Source organism: Copadichromis virginalis, linkage group LG3, assembly GCF_057382275.1.
Source record: "Copadichromis virginalis isolate Kocher_CV1m ecotype Utaka linkage group LG3, C_Virginalis_male_GT1.1, whole genome shotgun sequence".
Classification (NCBI taxonomy): Eukaryota; Metazoa; Chordata; class Actinopteri; order Cichliformes; family Cichlidae; genus Copadichromis; species Copadichromis virginalis.
This window is the reverse complement of record NC_140620.1, coordinates 61,452,835-61,472,185: the sequence shown is the minus strand read 5'-3', so window position 1 is coordinate 61,472,185 and position 19,351 is coordinate 61,452,835. Positions and strand designations below refer to the sequence as shown.

Below are 19,351 nucleotides of genomic sequence, written 5' to 3'. Positions count from 1 at the left end.
TGCTTCCATATCCCAGTGAGGCCTCCATAATGATTTCAGCTGTTCTGTACACACACTGTGTGCCCTGTATGGCTCAAAGTCTCTGCAGCCTGTTTTTATCTGCTATCATCAGATCTTCATCATCCTCATTCACATCCCTCACACACTCTACAGCCTCATCAGCACTGACTTCATCGTCACTGACTGATGGAGCACAACATGAACCTGTGGAGGCTGAAACACTGTCCTGTCAAACATCTCCCCGTCACCACTCCACTTCTGTCAGCCTTTAAATGAACCCTGCTCAAGTCTGTCACTTCTGTTTGGAGCCAAAAGGAAAAACTGTTGTTCAGTCGTTTGGAAAGACAACATTTCTGAAAGCACTCAAACTTCTTCACATTTGTCTTCAGACACATCCTGAACATTTAGGAACTAAAGAAAGTTTCAAACATCAATCAAAGACCTGAAATATAGAAAAACAACAACAGCCGCAGTCAGTGAACTCACCTCAGAGTCTCCAGTCCACAGTTTGGACTCTCCAGTCCAGCACACAGAAGCTTCACACCTGAATCCTGGAGGCCATCATTCCAACTGATGTCCAGCTGTGTCAGATGGGAGGGGTTGGACTTCAGAGCTGAGGCCACAACTTCACAGTGAGACTCTGAGAGTCGACACGGAGTCAGTCTGTGATGATAGAAAATATAAAATGTGTTATTATAAAAGCAGAAAACCTGCATTATAAACACAGACTGAATGTATATGAAGACAAAACAGAGTGAGGTCATAATCTGATGAATCTGCTCTTCACATCTGTGCTTCAGCTCCTCTTACTGTGTTTGACATGACACAACGATTGAGTCTCTCTCAGACCTGCAGACTTTTAATGAGAATCTTTGTTTGGCTTTAATCTGCAGATGAAGGAGGAAGATGGTGTCACATTTAGGCTTCCATAATGTCCACAGTCTGTCACTGAGATCTGATCCAGAGTCAGAGTGAAGACACACATTTGGACTGTTTCCTGTTTTGACTCCAGAACATTTTGAATGAGTTCAGCTCAGTGAAGAGTTCCAGCTGGAAAGATGATCTCTGTTTGCTACCTGCTGTCAGGTACGACTGTTCACGTCCACACGCAGGAAAAACCTGCTGACTGTTACCAAACGGAGCAGAAATCTCATCACTGGACAATAATGATGAATGAACTCAGAGCTGCTGATATCAGATCTGATTTCAGGGGAACTAAACACAGAAATGATTGGCTCATTTTAGCTTTCTGAGCCATTATCTGCTGGTGTGTCGCTAGTTGGCAGAAAATGATTTGTATTCCTGTTCAGGGCTTCAGTGTTTATGAGTCCAGATCCAGGTGACAGCAAGTCAAAATGATGTTACCTGTCTGTGTCCAGCAGCAGCCTGTATTCACTTTGAATATTGTTATAACCTGACATGGATCAGTTTGTCTTTGATTGGTTTGTAAATGTCACTGTTTCCATTGGACCTGAGTGACGTACAAAGACAGAGAGGGAGAGAAAGGAGAGAGAGGATGGAGACAGCAAAGAGAGAGCAAACACAAACAGGTGAGAGTGGACAGGTGACCAAGGTCAGCAACCAATCAGAGAGCTTCTGTTTGACCCACAATCACTGATGATGACTGCACATAACCAAGCAGTGTGTTACTCTGATATCAAATATGGATCCTGCTCTTATAATAATGATCATCAGATGATATTATTGTGTTATTTTGTAGCTGAATACGATGTTTGTGTGATTATCAGTGAAAGAAGCAGTGAGGAGAACAATGTTCTGGACATTTTCCAGTCTGGTTTCCGCAAATTGCACTCCACTGAAACCGCTTTGCTTAAAGTGTCTAGTGACATTCTGATGGCAGCAGACTCTGGAGAGTACACTGTTCTGGTTATGTTGGATCTCAGCTCTGCTTTTGATACTGTTGATCACAGCATCATGATAAATAGGCTGAAGGACTTGTTTGGGATTACTGGCGTTGTTTTAAAATGGTTTATGTCATATCTATCTGAGAGATCCTTTACTGTCTGTATAAATCATGTGCTGTCGGAAACATCAGTTCTGTCTTCTGGGGTACCTCAAGGATCTGTTTTAGGTCCTATTCTCTTTTTGCTGTATATCCTCCCTCTAGGCCACATTATCAGATGTTACAATAACATTTCTTATCATCTCTATGCTGATGACATTCAGTTGTACTGTTCTTTCAAAGCTTCTGAGTTGTATAAATTGTCTTGTTTAAATAATTGTCTGTCAGAAATCAAACAATGGTTAAATGACAATTTCCTTCAGTTAAATGCAGATAAAACAGAAACTTTGATTATTGCACCTGATCACATGCTCTCAGAAATTAGGCAGCATATCAGTTTTTTAGACCCTTCATTTCAGTCGAGTCTCAGAAACTTAGGTGTTATATTTGACAGTTCGATGTCTCTTGAGAAACACTCTAAACAACTTGTCCGGAACTGTTTTTATCATCTAAGAAACATTTCTAAACTCAGGCTACTGGTGTCAAAGGCAGAACTTGAGATGATTATTCATGCTTTTATCTCTTCTCGTTTGGATTATTGTAACGGTCTTTTTACGTGTCTTAACAAATCAGCTCTGGATCGCCTTCAGTCTGTACAGAATGCAGCGGCAAGACTTTTAACTGGTACAAACAAGAGGTCACACATTACTCCAGTTTTGGCTTCTCTTCATTGGTTGCCTGTAAATTTTAGGGTTCATTTTAAAATTTTAGTTGTAACTTTTAGAGCTCTGCATGGTGAAGCTCCCCAGTATATCTCTGACCTGTTGAAACCTCATGCTTCATCCCGAGCACTTAGGTCTTCAGGTCAGAGGCTACTGGTGGTCCCACGTACTAGGTTTAAAACACGTGGGGATCGGGCTTTTCAGGCACTGGCACCTAGGCTGTGGAACTCTCCGCCGTTGTCTTTACTACTGTGTCTAGACTCTACTGACTCCTTTAAAAAGCAGCTGAAGACATTTTTATACAAACGGGCTTTTAATTAATTTAATTAATTTTAACTTGTATGTCTGATCTTACTGTAAAGCACTTTGTGATTTTTATCTGTGAAATGTGCTATATAAATAAATTTTACTTACTTACTTACTTACTTACTTACTAGGATGGAGAGAGAGAGAGGACAGAGGGTGAAGTTAGAAACACTAAAAGGATTTTTCATGGATTTCATGGATGATTTGAGTGATTTCCAGCAGGACACTTAAACATGTCAGTGGACGTCCTAAAGAACATATTCACTGATATGAAACGTGTCATTGAACAGGATTAATATCAGTGGAAACATGGTGGAAACAGCTGTGACTGCATGGATGTGACACACTTCAAATCTGTTCTCCACTCTTGGATTTGGGATCCATGGAGCTGCTGCTGAGTCTGTACAATAAAGGAATGGTGTGGAAGGTTGCAGCGTACGGACACAAACACTTTGTGGTTACAATCTGATTTTATTTTCAACATTAAACTACTAACCTACACTGATCAATGATGTTAATGATCACATCTGGACTCACCCAGCCTTTCTGCAGTTCCTCACAGCTGGAATCAGTCTCTGTCGTCCCTGCTCTGATGTGTTGTACTTCTGCAGGTCCAACTCATCCAGAACCTCCTCTGACATCTGCAGCATGAAGGCCAGAGCTGAGCACTGGATCTCAGAGAGTTTCTTCTCTGATCTGTTCCCTGACTTCAGGAACTCTTGGATCTCCTGATGTACTGAGAGGTCGTTCATCTCCATCAGACAGTGGAAGATGTTGATGCTTCTGTCAGGAGAGATTTCATCACTGTTCATCTCCTTCAGGTTGTTGATGACTCTCTGGATGGTTCCTGGACTGATCTCTGTCTGACCCAGCAGACCTACTAAGAGTCTCTGGTTGGACTCCAGACAGAGGCCATGAAGGAAGCGAACAAACAGGTCCAGGTGGCCATTTTTACTCTGGAGGGATTTCTCCATGGCTCTCCTCAGAAATACATCAAGTGATTGGAGATCTTTGTTATCAAAAACACTGAAAATCCTCTTGATTAAAGATTCTGATTTTAGAAACATCTTCAGCACCTCTGTCTTCCTGTTGGTGTGACAGTGGAACATGTAGACAGCAGCCAGAAACTCCTGAATGCTCAGATGAACAAAGCAGTAGACTGGTTTCTGGAAGATCACACACTCTCTTTTGAAGATCTCTGTACAAACTCCTGAGTACACCGAGGCCTCTGTCACATCCAGACCACACTGCTCCAGGTCTTCTTGGTAGAACATGATGTTTCCTTTCTCCAGATGTTCAAACGCCAGCCTCCCCAGCTTCAGAAGAACTTCCCTGTCAGCCTTCGTCAGCTCCTGTGAACTCGTCTCATGTCCCTCATGGTACTTGTTCTTCTTCCTCTTTGTCTGAACCAGCAGGAAGTGTGAGTACATGTCAGTCAGGGTCTTGGGCAGTTCTCCTCTCTGCTCTGTAGTCAACATGTGCTCCAGAACTGTAGCAGTGATCCAGCAGAAGACTGGGATACTACACATGATGTGGAGGCTCCTGGATGTCTTCATGTGGGAGATGATTCTGCTGGACAGCTCTTCATCACTGAATCTCCTCCTGAAGTACTCCTCCTTCTGGGCGTCAGTGAAGCCTCGTACTTCTGTTAGCCTGTCAACAAATGTAGGAGGGATCTGATTGGCTGCTGCGGGTCGGGAAGTTATCCAGACGAGAGCCGAGGGAAGCAGATTCCCCTGGATGAGGTTTGTCAGCAGCTGGCTGACTGATGACTTCTGTGTGACATCAGACAGCAGCTTCCTGTTGGTGAAATCCAATGAAAGTCTGCTTTCATCCAGGCCGTCAAAGATGAACAAAAGCTGAGAGACAGCCAGCTTCTCTGCTGTGACCTTCTGTAATGTTGGATGGAAAACATGGAGCAGCTCCAGAAGACTGTACTGCTCATCTCTGATCAGGTTCAGCTCCCTGAATGAAAGCAGAACCACCACACTGACATGTTGGTTCTCCAAGCCCTCTGCCCAGTCCAGAGTGAACTTCTGCACTGAGAAGGTTTTTCCAACACCAGCCACGCCGTTGGTCAGAACCACTCTGACGGGTCTCTGTTGGTCAGGTAAGGCTTTAAAGATGTCCTGGCACCTGATTGGAGCGTCATGGAGGGCGTCCATCTTGGAAGCTGTCTCCAGCTGCCTCACCTCATGTTGGGTATGAACCTCTTCACTCTGTCCCTCTGTGATGTAGAGCTCAGTGTAGATCCTGTTGAGGAGGGTTCTACTTCCTGTTTCATCACTTCCTTCAGTCACACGTTCACATCTCCTCCTCAGACTGATCTTATGTTCATCTAAAACCTCCTGCAGACCAACATCTGCTGAAAGAAAGAAAAACAATGAGACTAAAGAGAAAGAAAACTCTTCAATGTCTGAACAACACAAGAAGTCCAGTTTTCAGAAATGAGTCCATCAGCAGACAGATGTTCAGTCTTACTTTGTACACAGCTGCTCTGACTGGCTGTCTGCAGTCCAGCTCTGCTTCTGGATCTTTCTCCACACTGTGCAGAAGCTCTGATGGTGACACAGAAAAGTCAAAGTGGAGATACTTCTGTCCACCTTTGATTAGACTCATTATAAAAAGGAAACAAAGTTTGAACACAGTCATGTTTCCAGTTCACTGACTTACATTTATTCCATGGACACTCACTCTAACCTGAAGCACAGCTACAACCCAACATTGTTGAGGCCTCATCTCCTCCTTTCCTGACTGTAGAGGTTAAATATGCAACAACCAACAAATAAAAGAATTTGGTTCATTTCAAAGAAATTCACACGGTGACCAAGTAAAGTAACCGTAGTAAAGGAGACAACATCCCGTTGATGGTGGGATTATTTGAAAGATTTGCTTTAGTCACGTCACCAAATGCAGTTGAACCACCCGTGGATCCATGTTTGACCATTCTACCACTCTGAGCTCTGCTTTTGAATCATTTTATTATTATCATCATTCATTTATTCATTCTTTGGAGGGGGGCTATTTCCTAATGCCGCCCTAATAAGCTGATGTTCAAGGGGAAATATAACAGAAACTCTTTCAGTGTTATTCATTAATAAATTAACAGATAAACTGTGAAGAAGAAAAAACTGAGATTTAAAGGAGAGAGTGAGAAACTTGATCATCCATCCTCATAATACATGTTTATCAGTATCTGCTGTGACCATACTGCAGTAATAACTACAAGTCTACATTTCTGTGACTGTTGATCAATCACAGCAGGAATCTGAGCTCATCTCTGCACACAGAGCAGCTTCAGCTCTGGGATAAACTGCTCGCTTCACGTCCTTCTCAGCTCACAGACACTCATCCTGATATTTTCCTTTAACATTTGATGGTATAATTCATCTGAGTTTACACTTTATCTGCATGAATACAGAAAAACAGACCCAAACACCAGAAACCATCAGTTTCACCATGTAGAATATATTGTTGTTTCCTTTTAATTCAGAGAAAAACTCTGATTTGGATTTTCTCTGTTCTCTTTGCCACAGCCCATCCCAGCAGCAGCTGAAGCAGCTGACTGTCACAACACTGAATAACACTTTAGGAGGAATTTCAGAGGTCAGTAAAGCTCCAGTTTCAACATCAGTTAATTAATCATAGTTCATCATAAATGTGAACCTGGCTGGCACACATGTTAATATTAGCCATTTAAATATTAGCAGTTAGCTGAGGCCACAAGAAGAAGAGGCCCTAGAAGAACAATGGATGATAAGATTAGATTTTCAAGACTAGGCAGAGACGTGTTTTCCTTTACTGTCTCTTACAGAGGAGGGAGCAGATACCAGACGAGGTCACGGAGGTACGGGGAGGATTCGCAGCAGACAGCAAGACTGCCACGTCCATGCGAGAGAGCGATGGCTACGATAATCTCTGTTTTTGTCTCCCTATATAATGTTGTACAGCCCATGTGAGGGTTATCCTCTCTGCGAACCAGATGCTTGATTTCACACAGAGGTCCACCAACTGAATTTGATCAGTTATGGAACGATTTACCTCGACAGGCTCCTTCACTCGCTGCTTTTAAACCTCCTTTAAAACACACTTTTACTCCCTGACCTTTGACCCAGTGTGACATGTTGACTCACTACCTCAGACAGCTTAAAAATAGTCTTTTTGTTTTTTGGTGCTGCCTAAAAGAACCGTAAAATATCTGTCCTATATACAGTTATGTTCATATATTTTTGTGCTACATCAGGAAACTCAAAAACATAGTTTTTAATATTTTAATCCTTATTTTTAAAACTTTTTTTGTCATTTTTCTGAATAACACTTTAGGAGGAACGTCTTGATGCATTCTCAATCATCCAGGAAAGTAAATCTCCAAAAGTTGATTCTCTTCATCTGGACGTAGCGTAAATGTGTCCCAGCTGGACTTTTGTCAAAGCTGGAAAGGCTCCTAAAGAAAGTTCCAGTCGATCCAGGAGAGAAGGACAACCGCTGCCTAAGAGAAAACCTGTAGCTATCCCATATGTGTCAGGAGTGTCGGAGCAGCTGAGTCGCATTTTTTCTAAACACCGGGTCTCTGTGGCTTTTAAACCCCAAAACACGCTGCGCCAAAAACTGGTCCACCCCAAGGATCGGGTCCCCCGACACAAACAGAGTAACATAGTGTACGCTGTTAAGTGCAGGAGGATTGGCAGGATTTATACATCGGGGAAACCAAACAACCTCTGGCTACAACACAGAAGAGCCACCTCGTCAGGCCAGGACTCTGCAGTCTATTTACACCTACAGGCCAGTGGACACTCTTTCAATGATGAGGATGTAACATCCCGGACAGGGAGGAACGCTGGTTTGAAGGCGGAGTCAAGGAGGCCATTTACGTGAAAAGGGAAAGACCATCTCTGAATTGAGGAGGGGGCCTAAGGGTACATCTGTCACCATCTTACATGCTGTGATTGCAGCCATTCCCCAACTCTCTGTGAATGGGACTCATGACCATTGATCAGTGGTTGTTGATCAATGGTCATGAGAATTGCATAATTAAGATTAAGGAACTGACCTCACAGCCCATTGTTCCTTCAGTGGGCTGGTTTCAGTCATCATGCAAATGTCCTGTTTATAAGATTGAAACCTGCAGTCAGCTGAGACTGAAGGAGTCACCTGGATGAGAGACGAAATGTTTCTCCCACTAAACGCTACGAACAGATGAACAGAATCAACTTTTGGAGAAAGAAGTTGAATCAGTATTTCAGCTTTAAGAGGGTATTTTAACACAAACATCAGTCCTTCTACTTAAGTATGTTTGACACTTTGTTTACACCTAAATTAACTTTACTGTTAACCAGTTTTCATGTTTCTGTAATCCACCAGTGTGCTCATGCTTTTTTAAGTGAAAACATATTTTTAATGATCAAATATAATTATGTTTGTTATTTGTGGATTTTAAATGTCCTTGACAGAGACAGATGATGATCATTATCCTGCACTGTGGTCTCAGGTTTGGTCGAGCTAGCACAAAGAATGGCTATGTTGAACTTCCTCCTGGGATCTACACTAAGAAGTGAGTCCAACATTAGCAGGGTCTCTTTCCTTTATCTGGATTCACTTTAGCATTCACAGTCACGTGAAGCTTGTTATTAACTCGATAAGTCAACCCAGGGTTTCAGCTGAGCGCTCACATGAAACACATGGTGTTGGCAGCATCTGATCAATCATATTCATGGAGACGTGTATCAGCAACAGAGCAGCTGAGTTTGCAGAAGGAAGTCAAACTAAACCACAGGAACAATATGAGGAGATTACACACATAATAAAATACTAGCAGTAACACAGCTGCTGCAGACAAATCAGTCGTGTGATCGTGTGTGAGAGGAGAAGGACTGTAAAGGAGTTTGGTGTTAAAAGCTCTGTATGAATGTGGGAGACTTTGAAGGGCTTTAAAAAGGCCAATATAAAATAAAAGGCAGCAAAATTGCTGACTGTGAAAGTCACCAGACTTATCAGAGCTCTGTGATTAAGACCTGTAAGAACACCTGTTTGTACTTGTTGGCATTATATCAAACACACACGTATATTAAGCCTTTGTTTGAACTCTGGTTGAATTTGTTACTTTCAGACTGTGAAACATCACAGAGGCTGCAGCTGCAGATCTTTTATTCACCTGGAAATTTACTTTAAATGTTAGATGGAAAATGTATTGCTCAGTTTAACCAAAGTAAGAACAAGAATCCATAAACCTTCATAAAGACAAACATCTCCCAGAACATTGAGCTGCTGAAGTGTCACTGAAGGGAAAAACTATTTGTCCTCCTCCATCCAGCAACACCTGAAACACCTGAGTGGAAGCTCCTCCCTACACTGTGTTTGAAGCAAAGCACAAAGGAGACACCTGCTGGAGCAGCTGGAGTCCTACAGACACTCAGCCTCTTCACTACACAAACACCTCCTACAACATCCACTCTTTCCACTCTGACTGCTGTGTTTGTGGAAACACTCCAACACACACCGCTTCACATACCAACATAGAAATGTGTGAAAAAGAGCTGAGCTGATATTAAACATGAGGATTTATTCAAAAATACAGAGTCAGGAACAACATCTAGACACACATTACCTCTCAGCAGCAGAAGAACAGCCTTTAAAGTTTGCACCAACACCCTTCGACCTGTTGCTCTTTAAGGAAACACAGCTGGGTTCAGGTCCAGGAGATTCTGGCCTCTTATTGATCCTAAAAGAAAAACAATAAATGTCACAGCTTCATGAGACAGGAAGGAAAAACTGGAAATATTAAATTAAAGACATGATGAACAATCTCATAAAAATAATGTACTTACTCTTTGTTACATAACAATCTTTTGTTAAAGTTTACAGCAGCATCCTTCGACCTGTTGCTCTTTAAGGAAACACAGCTGGGTTCAGGTCCAGGTTCTGGATTAGTTTCAGGGTTATGTCCAGCTGAGCCTGGTACGCCCCACAGCTCTGGGCTTTAAAACAACACACACAGAGGTATGAGTGTGAATAATGATGGAGCAGTGATGTGAGTGCTGAGCTGTGACATGGAGAAGAGTCATGGACAGTTAGAGATGGTCATCTCACCTCTGAGCTTTGGTCTGGCTCTCATGTTCCCCACACAGAGTGCTTTTAGAGGGAGGGACTCCCTCCTCTCTGTCCTCACACTGATCCATGCTGCTCAGTTCACATCAGCTCACACACACTTTCTACCTTCACCTGCAGAGGAAACACAAATCATTCATGTGCACATCAACTGAGAGCTGCAGAGGTCGTGTCTGATGTGTTGGACTAACATCCATCTGAGACGCAGCTTTCATCAGTTCACTACAAAAAGTGTCACAGAGCCCAGTTCAGCCTCCAAATCCTCCATTACTGTAGTCCTACAAAGCAGCAGGTCAAACATGGCTGCAGAGAGCAGCTTTATGTCAGTAACCATGTCCAGGACCGAGCTGACTGCTTACAGAGTTCATACTCTAACTGCTAGCTGCTCTGCTAGCTAAGCTAACTCAGTAACAGTGACTCTGACAGCAGTTACTGTGGAACAGCGGCCGAGCTCAGGACACATTCAGTGTGTTTAGTCTGAGTCCTGGACTCTGATTCAATGGATTCAATCCAGCTCAGAGTTTCATGTGTTCATCAGAATAAAATACATGTACTAATATAACAGAAGTAATGCTCTGAATGCAGGACTGTAATGGAGGATAAATAAGGCTTTTACAGCCTGAAAGAAACATTCAGTTCATATATTTGTAGACAGTGAAGCAGTTTTTAATACTGCAGCTGTTTCCTTCACCTGTGTGTGTGTGAGCCACACCTTCATGTGCTGCTTTAGAAATATGTGGTCTGACTGCTCAGACTGAGTCTAGGAGGAAAGTTCACACGCTGGAGAAAGTTTTGTTCCTAACTTTGTCAGAGTTCGGCTCCAAAGACAAAGAAGACGGAGCTCACAGTCTGTAGATGGTCCTCAGTGTGTGTGTGAAGCACACAGGAGTGTGTTTATGTCAGCAAATCAGTGTGTGTGAAGAGTCTGAGGGAGTGTGTGAATGAGACTCAACACTGAACAGTCCAAGAAAAGCGTCTGGATTTCTTTAAGTTTAACTTAAAGAAGTCCAGACGCTTTTCTTTTTGTCTCCATAATGTCTCCATAATGCTGCAATGTTATCTGCCCCAGAAACACTGTGCAGAAGCTCTGATGGTGACACAGAAAAGTCACAGTGGAGATACTTCTGTCCACCTTTGATTAGACTCATTATAAAAAGGAAACAAAGTTTGAACACAGTCATGTTTCCAGTTCACTGACTTACATTTATTCCATGGACACTCACTCTAACCTGAAGCACAGCTACAACCCAACATTGTTGAGGCCTCATCTCCTCCTTTCCTGACTGTAGAGGTTAAATATGCAACAACCAACAAATAAAAGAATTTGGTTCATTTCAAAGAAATTCACACGGTGACCAAGTAAAGTAACCGTAGTAAAGGAGACAACATCCCGTTGATGGTGGGATTATTTGAAAGATTTGCTTTAGTCACGTCACCAAATGCAGTTGAACCACCCGTGGATCCATGTTTGACCATTCTACCACTCTGAGCTCTGCTTTTGAATCATTTTATTATTATCATCATTCATTTATTCATTCTTTGGAGGGGGGCTATTTCCTAATGCCGCCCTAATAAGCTGATGTTCAAGGGGAAATATAACAGAAACTCTTTCAGTGTTATTCATTAATAAATTAACAGATAAACTGTGAAGAAGAAAAAAACTGAAATTTAAAGGAGAGAGTGAGAAACTTGATCATCCATCCTCATAATACATGTTTATCAGTATCTGCTGTGACCATACTGCAGTAATAACTACAAGTCTACATTTCTGTGACTGTTGATCAATCACAGCAGGAATCTGAGCTCATCTCTGCACACAGAGCAGCTTCAGCTCTGGGATAAACTGCTCGCTTCACGTCCTTCTCAGCTCACAGACACTCATCCTGATATTTTCCTTTAACATTTGATGGTATAATTCATCTGAGTTTACACTTTATCTGCATAAATACAGAAAAACAGACCCAAACACCAGAAACCATCAGTTTCACGATCAACGGGAAGTGGCTCAAACGTCACAGTTTCATAACGTCACCCTGAACTCCACTCACGGAGTTTCTGTCGCCATTGTAGTTTTTAAAGTCCCGTGATAAAGGCGGGTCTTTCTGTGAATCCGCACGCTCATTGGCTAATAGCTCGAGATTGACACATCGTTATCCAATGAGCGTGCGGGAACTTCCGACATAAAGTTGTTTCCTTTGAAAAACCAAAGTCTGATTATTTTTGCCTCCACTGACGGAGCCTGTTGTTCCCGCCACAGAGACACAGTAATGTCAGAGCGGTGTTAACACTCACCCTGCCTCAGCACAGCTCTCACTCTCCTCCTGCTCTCTCACACTAAACGGAGGCTCAGCTAAACTCACTTCCTCTCTACTTACAGGAAACCAGCGCTCAGAGGAGCCGACCGGCCTCACATTTCACCCACAGACACGAACAGCGTGGAATTATTTTATGTCATAAGAAGAAACATATTCATGTTAACACTCACCTGCCTCAGCTCCACCTTCCTCCTCCTGCTTTCACTTTCACTGCTGCTCCCTAAACACAGAGGATGCTGGGACTTGTAGTTGTTTCCTTCTGGTGCGGTCTTCCTCTTTGTTTGTTTGTGTTTGTGTTCAAGTTATTTCGATCAAGTAAACATCAACAGAACACGTGAAGCCACACAGAGTTTGTATGTCGAGGTGGGTAGGAGGGTTTGAGGGTTTGGGGAGGGGTCAGAGGGAAGAGGTCTCTCAGTCTTGACAATCCACATTGATGGCATTGCATCTTTCAGCGTGTTTGTGGGTCGATTTGGATGCTCCAGGTGTGAGAGCAGCCACTCAGCCTCTGCTGCAGATGTGTGTCACAAGTTCATCTAGTAGTGAGACGGTGGCGCAAGATGGCGAGTTGAGCAGTCGCACGAATTAGGAGCTCGTTGAACTTGTCCCAGAATTTACTTTGTGTTCGTTATTGTTTCCACTCGAAAGTAGTAAAATGACTGCCCCAAGTATAGTTAAACCTGCTAAATTCAAACTCGACCTCAAAAAACAAGAAACAACATCGCCATGTGATGGAAAGGAAGACAGCAGAGAAGGAACGGATCATGACTACGTAGAAAAAACCTTGAAAAAAGAGTGGACGAGCAGCTAGCTGACCTGAGTGTGCAATGCAAGCAAGCTAGTACGATGCTAGCCAGCCTAGCCAAAGCGGTTCAGTTCAACTCGGAGGAGGTGAAAGAATGTAAACAAAAGGTTAAAGAGTTGGAGAGACGAAACGAGCAGTTGACCAAAGATAACTACGATCTCAAGGAGAGAGTGTGAGAGCAAGAAAGGTACAAAATGAGGTGGTGCCTCCGGATTAAAGGATTAGAAGAGAAAAGAGATGAAGGTGTCAGATCGCTGGTTATTGGAATTCTTGGCAAGATCGCACCTGATATGATATCAAAGCTTGAAGAATCTGTGGATGTGGTGCATAGAGTTGGGAAGAAGATTGAGAACAAGGTCCGACATATCATCATTCTGTTTGCTCTGAGACACGCGAAAGAGGAGATTTGGCGTCGCACCAAAGATTCGGCTGTCTGTAAGAACGGGGGTTTCCACTTCGCTGAGGTACTGCCGCGGGAGGACTGGGAAGAGAGGAGGCGGCTGTGGCCGCAAATTGAACAAGCCAGACGGGCTGGGAAACGGGCCTTTTTCCGGGGTCCTCATGGATACATCGAAGGACGGAGGATCATCGATGTTGAATGAAAGACTTGATGTAAGACTGTATACAGTGGAATATTATTAATGGGACAAAAGAGTTCTACTTAAAGTTAAAGGTTATTAGTCACTGAGTTGGTGACAAGTGTTACAATTTAAACTCATGTTTATATATTTTTCTTTTCTTTTTAAAAAAAAAGTTATTTTCTTAGCATATTCTTATTATGGTTCACTCAAAAATTTCTTTTGGTTCATTAAACGTTCGGGGTTTGAAGGAAATTGTTAAGAGAAAGGCACTTTTTTTATTTTGCAAGGGGCAAAAATGTCACTGTCTGTTTTTACAAGAGACTCACTCTGTGGATGCCGATGTTACCTTTTGGGCTAATCAGTGGGGAGACAAGATTCTTTTCAGTCGTGGATCTAACAGATCTGGAGGTGTGGCGATTTGTTTTAATAAGTTCCCAGGGGAGATTATAACATATAAAGCTGATAGTGAGGGTCATTGGTCAACTGCAGCTTGAAGAGCGAAGGTATATTTCTAATTGTTACAAATCTTTATGGACATAATAACGAAGGTCAAAATAAACGTCTATTGGAAAATCTAACAAATGTTATTTCAGAGTTTAAAGTTATGTACCCCACAGATTACATCCTAGTAGGAGGAGACTGGAACATGACCTCAGATGAATGGATGGACAGATGGCCTCCTCGCTTAGGAAGGAGGCAACAGAATAACATTATTGAGAACTTTTCTAGTGATAATAATTTTACAGACATTTGGAGAAGTTTGAATCCTGGAGTTAAGAATTATTCATGGTTTAAACCTAATGGAGAAAGCAGGTCAAGAATTGATTATTGGTTAGTGAGCGATGACATTTTGAGGTGTACTTCACCATCTAAAATCTCCAAAGCACCCCTATCTGATCACTGTTTCATTGATCTTGTCTTAGAACCAACAAGGATGAAACGTAGTAGCAGGGGATATTGGAAATTTAATGCCAGCCTTTTAAATAAGGACAAGTATTGTGATAAAATTAGACATAAAATTACAGATATAAAAAATGATGACTCAGTAGTGGGTAATATACAGAAATGGGAACTTATTAAATTCAAAATCAGAGAATTCACTATAAAATTCTGCAAAGAACTGAACAGGGAAAAACGGGAATATGAAAGTAATTTACTTCGTGAAATAACTCAGTGCTGTAGTAAAGAAAAACTAAACGTGCAAGAAAAGAATAAATTGATGGAGTTACAAACTAAATTAGACGATCTTTACCTAGAGAAAGCCCAGGGTGCCTTTATAAGATCGAGAGCCAAGTGGATTGAGGCAGGTGAAAAGAACTCATCATATTTTAGTAAGCTGGAAAAGTGCAGACAGCAGAGAAATCTAATCTCAAGCTTGTTGATAAATGGGACTGAATGTAAAGATTTCAGAAAGATTGAAAAGGAAGTCTTCACTTTTTATTCCAAATTGTACTCCTCAGAATATTCAGCAGCTGATTCTGATAGTTTCTTTGATAAGATTCATAATCTCATCCCATGTATTGACAAGCCGTTCAAAGATCTGTGTGATTCAGAGCTTAAAATTGAGGAACTGGATTTGGTGGTCATGAAAATGGCATTAAACAAGTCCCCAGGGACAGATGGACTCACTACTAATTTTTATCAATTCTTCTGGAAGGACCTAAGAACTTTATTGTTTGATGCATTAAAGGAATCGATAGAGAAAAAAGAAGTGATGCCGAGCATGAAACAAGGGCTGATAACCCTGATCCCTAAATCGGGTAAGGATAAAAGAATTTTAGACAATTTAAGACCCATCACCTTACTAAACACTGACTATAAGATCCTGTCTGGAGCTGTAGCTGAGAGGCTAAAGAAAGGCATCTCAAACATTATCAGTGAAACACAATCAGGTTTTTTGAAAGGAAGACTAATTCATAACAATATTAGGCTGGTTTTGGATCTCCTTGAATACAGTGAATTAATCCAAGAGAGAGGGTACATCCTGTTCTTGGATTTTTACAAAGCATTTGACTCAGTTGAACATACGTTCATATTAAAAACTCTGCAGTCTTTTGGTTTTGGAGAGGAATTTATCAATGTTATAGAGATGCTATATAATGACATTAACAGCTCTGTTTTGCTAGAACATGGTACATGTTCAAGGTTTGAGGTTAATAGAGGGATAAGGCAGGGATGTAGCAGCTCACCACTTCTGTTCATCATGGTTGCTGAGCTGTTGTCTATTTTGATTAACAACAGTCACATTAAGGGGTTAACTGTGATGGGTGAACAGATAATAATCAGTCAGCTGGCAGATGATACCACCCTGTTTCTAAAAAATGAGGACCAGATTCCTTTAGCCTTGCAGGCGATCAACCATTTCTCCAAAGCTTCTGGCCTACAGCTGAATATTAATAAATGCAAAATTCTAGCTCTGCATGAGTGTCCCCTGCAAGCAATAAATAATATGCAGATCAAAAAAGAGGTGAAGTATCTGGGCATTGTAATTTGCAAGGATAAGACATCAACAGAAAATAAGAATATCTGTACCAATATAGAAAAGTGTAAGTCGATTTTAAACATGTGGCTGCAAAGGGACATAACTCTGTTTGGGAGAATCTTGCTAACCAACATGGACAGTCTGTCCAGACTCATCTATCCAGCCTTTTCTCTGCCCATACCTCCAAAACTAATTAAATCTATAAATACTCTTAATTTTAGGTTCATATGGAGGAACAAATGTCATTATATAAAGAAAAATGATGTGATTAAGAATTATGAAGAGGGTGGGGCTAATGCCACTGACTTTGATGTTATGAATGGTGTACTAAAATTGAAATGGTTAAGATCTTTCATTAGGAACAAAAATTCCTTTTGGAACATTATTCCCAATGTGATTTTTGGCAAAATGGGTGGAATAGACTTTTTGTTACGTTGTGACTTTGATTGCAGTTCGTTACCTGTTAAACTCTCAGCTTTCCATCAGCAGGTCCGTCTCTACTGGAAATTAATCTATAAACATAGCTTTACTCCTCACAACACCCCTATATGGAACAACAGGTATATCCGTTTGTGTAGGAAATCTGTGTACGTGGATGAATGGAGATCTAAAGGGATTTGGGCTGTAGCTCATTTTATGGATGATAATGGGGTCTTACTAAAACATGAGACGTTTTGTGAGAAATTTGATGTAAGATGTACTGCTAAGAGATATAAATCCCCAGTGAAAGCCATCCCAGTCCCTTTGAGATCAATGATAAAAGAAGATATTGTGCACTCTAAAATTTCTCCTGGACTGAGGCAGCTCTGCATAGCTGGAGTTGAATTTGGTGACAGCAGGTTTACAAACAAAGTGATCAGGAATATTTTGATAAATGAAATTTCCCCTAATCCGGTTAAAAGAAATTATATCCTGAAAGAATTTGAGACCATGGAGGTTAAGGCGATAAGAAAAAAGTCTACAGGGAGAGCAGAATTATTAGGCAAATGAGTATTTTGTCCACATCATCCTCTTCATGCATGTTGTCTTACTCCAAGCTGTATAGGCTCGAAAGCCTACTACCAATTAAGCATATTAGGTGATGTGCATCTCTGTAATGAGAAGGGGTGTGGTCTAATGACATCAACACCCTATATCAGGTGTGCATAATTATTAGGCAACGTCCTTTCCTTTGGCAAAATGGGTCAAAAGAAGGACTTGACAGGCTCAGAAAAGTCAAAAATAGTGAGATATCTTGCAGAGGGATGCAGCAGTCTCAAAATTGCAAAGCTTCTGAAGCGTGATCATCGAACAATCAAGCGTTTCATTCAAAATAGTCAACAGGGTCGCAAGAAGCGTGTGGAAAAACCAAGGTGCAAAATAACTGCCCATGAACTGAGAAAAGTCAAGCGTGCAGCTGCCAGGATGCCAGCATAGGAAAATTGGGTTGAACAGTGAGACTGCATTTGTGGGTTTAGAAACATCCAGAGCATCGCAACAGAAAGGTAAATAAAAAAAGTAAGAGAGAGAGATAAAGAAATAAATGAACTAATAATACATAAATGAATAGAAAAATAGAAAACACACATGTAGAAATTGTCACATGTGAAATTGTTTTTGGAGAGAATCAGAAGTGAGACAGTTTGAATCCACAGTTCAGCGCAAAGATGCAGGAATTAAATCTGATTATAAAAACACATCGAGGCAACGAAGACCAGCTTACACTCAATATTAATATGAACACACAACATACACGCAATGAAGACATGCTTACACTCATGAATGTGAATACATGACATAAATGCTGAATGGTGTAGATTTAACACACTTAAAGGCTGAAGCTGAGGAATAACTCAGGAAGCTGCAGGACAATAGAGCGACTTTTGTGACAAGGAAAAAGAGACTGGGAGGACCAACCAGTGATTAGAAGCTTAAAGCAGGTTTAAAATAGTGAATTAGAAGTGGTTTCCAGCTGATTGAGCAAAAGAAGTGACGACTGTAGAAATAAAAATAAAAGAATAATAATTGAATTATGCAGCAATGTTTTGAATATGCATTTCTGTTGTCAGGGCAACTTCTCGAGATGTGACTCAATATGCAAATTAGTTGAATGAGTGGGGACAGAAAAAAAAGAAAAACTCAAGTTTCCTGTCTGAGACATGAGTGAAGTTTGCATTGAGAGAAATATATCTGTGACTGTGTGAGAAGAACTGTTTGGTAAAATATATGATAGCAGCCGCAGGACAATTAAATAAAGTCTGTGACTAAGTGCAGTCGTGCAGATTTGGAGAAGAAGTTTATAATTTAGTGATGACACATTGTTATAAAGTGTTTAGAAAGGGCTTAATGGGAATATTACTGTTGGGCAAACTGTGCGGCTTTAACAAGATTTTCTGTGTATTTAGCAGGTGAAACTCTGTCAGCTGACTTCAGACTGTCAGGAAGCTGAAGAACCTGAGGCCAACCACTGAAACATGATGTGGGCAAAATGAACAGAGGGAGGGATTTTAAAGGTGAACATTCAGGACTTACTGCAAATGTTACTATGTCAAAGTTACTGTGACTCAAACAGAGGAAATTCTGATTTTCTTATTTCCACACCCAGCATGTTTTGGGTGTTATATGCTATTAAATACTTTTAAATAAATTAAAAAGTATTTAATAGCATATAACACCCAAAATATGCTTCGGTTCACATTTAACTCCAGAAAATCATCAATCAAAACATGGATATTACCTGACCACAGATTCGTGGTGACGTCACTGCTCTTTTAACTGTTCGGTGTCTTTGTTTGTTTGCTGGTTGTAGAAATGGTTTATATGAGCTTTGAGCTGAGAGTCAGAGGTTTCTGTGGACACTGCTCATGTCGGCACTTATATTTCTGACCTTTTCTTATAACCGATTAAACATGATCTCCTCCCTTTTGCCCCCATTTTTGGTGGTGTAGGTACAAATGATCAGGCATGACATTCTCATAATAAATAAGATACTGCAAATAATTATTTCTGCATTTGTGCGATTGAAGTGAATTGAAAATGTGTATGAAATGACACTGTTTTAAAGATTTGGCCTAAATAATTTTGGAGTGAATGA

The 19,351-nt window shown here is 41.2% G+C and overlaps 1 protein-coding gene and 1 long non-coding RNA gene across 2 annotated transcripts in view; both read right to left on the bottom strand.

Moving 5' to 3' along the window:
• Window positions 1-482: 482 nt before the first annotated feature.
• LOC146716469 (protein NLRC3-like) lies at window positions 483-5,561 on the bottom strand. Its single transcript, XM_085452576.1, has 3 exons — window positions 5,473-5,561; window positions 3,529-5,356; window positions 483-663 (listed from the first exon to the last, which is right to left on the bottom strand). The coding sequence occupies exons 2-3, from the start codon at window positions 5,154-5,156 to the stop codon at window positions 483-485; spliced, it is 1,809 nt and encodes a 602-aa protein (XP_085308702.1). The 5' UTR covers window positions 5,157-5,356; window positions 5,473-5,561.
• A 4,521-nt stretch (window positions 5,562-10,082) lies between these two features.
• Window positions 10,083-19,351, bottom strand: part of LOC146716463 (uncharacterized) — a 64,741-nt gene continuing 55,472 nt past the window's right edge. The window contains exon 3 of the long non-coding RNA XR_014919212.1: window positions 10,083-10,209. This is a non-coding gene — a long non-coding RNA (uncharacterized LOC146716463). The remainder of the gene's footprint in view (window positions 10,210-19,351) is intronic.

Excerpts from the sequence above, each read along its gene's own strand:
- LOC146716469 (XM_085452576.1), bottom strand. The coding sequence starts at position 5,156 with ATGGACGCCCTCCATGACGCTCCAATCAGGTGCCAGGACATCTTTAAA. Across the intron at positions 664-3,528 it reads AGGAACTGCAGAAAGGCTGG|ACTGACTCCGTGTCGACTCT; the intron begins GTGAGTCCAGAT and ends CTATCATCACAG.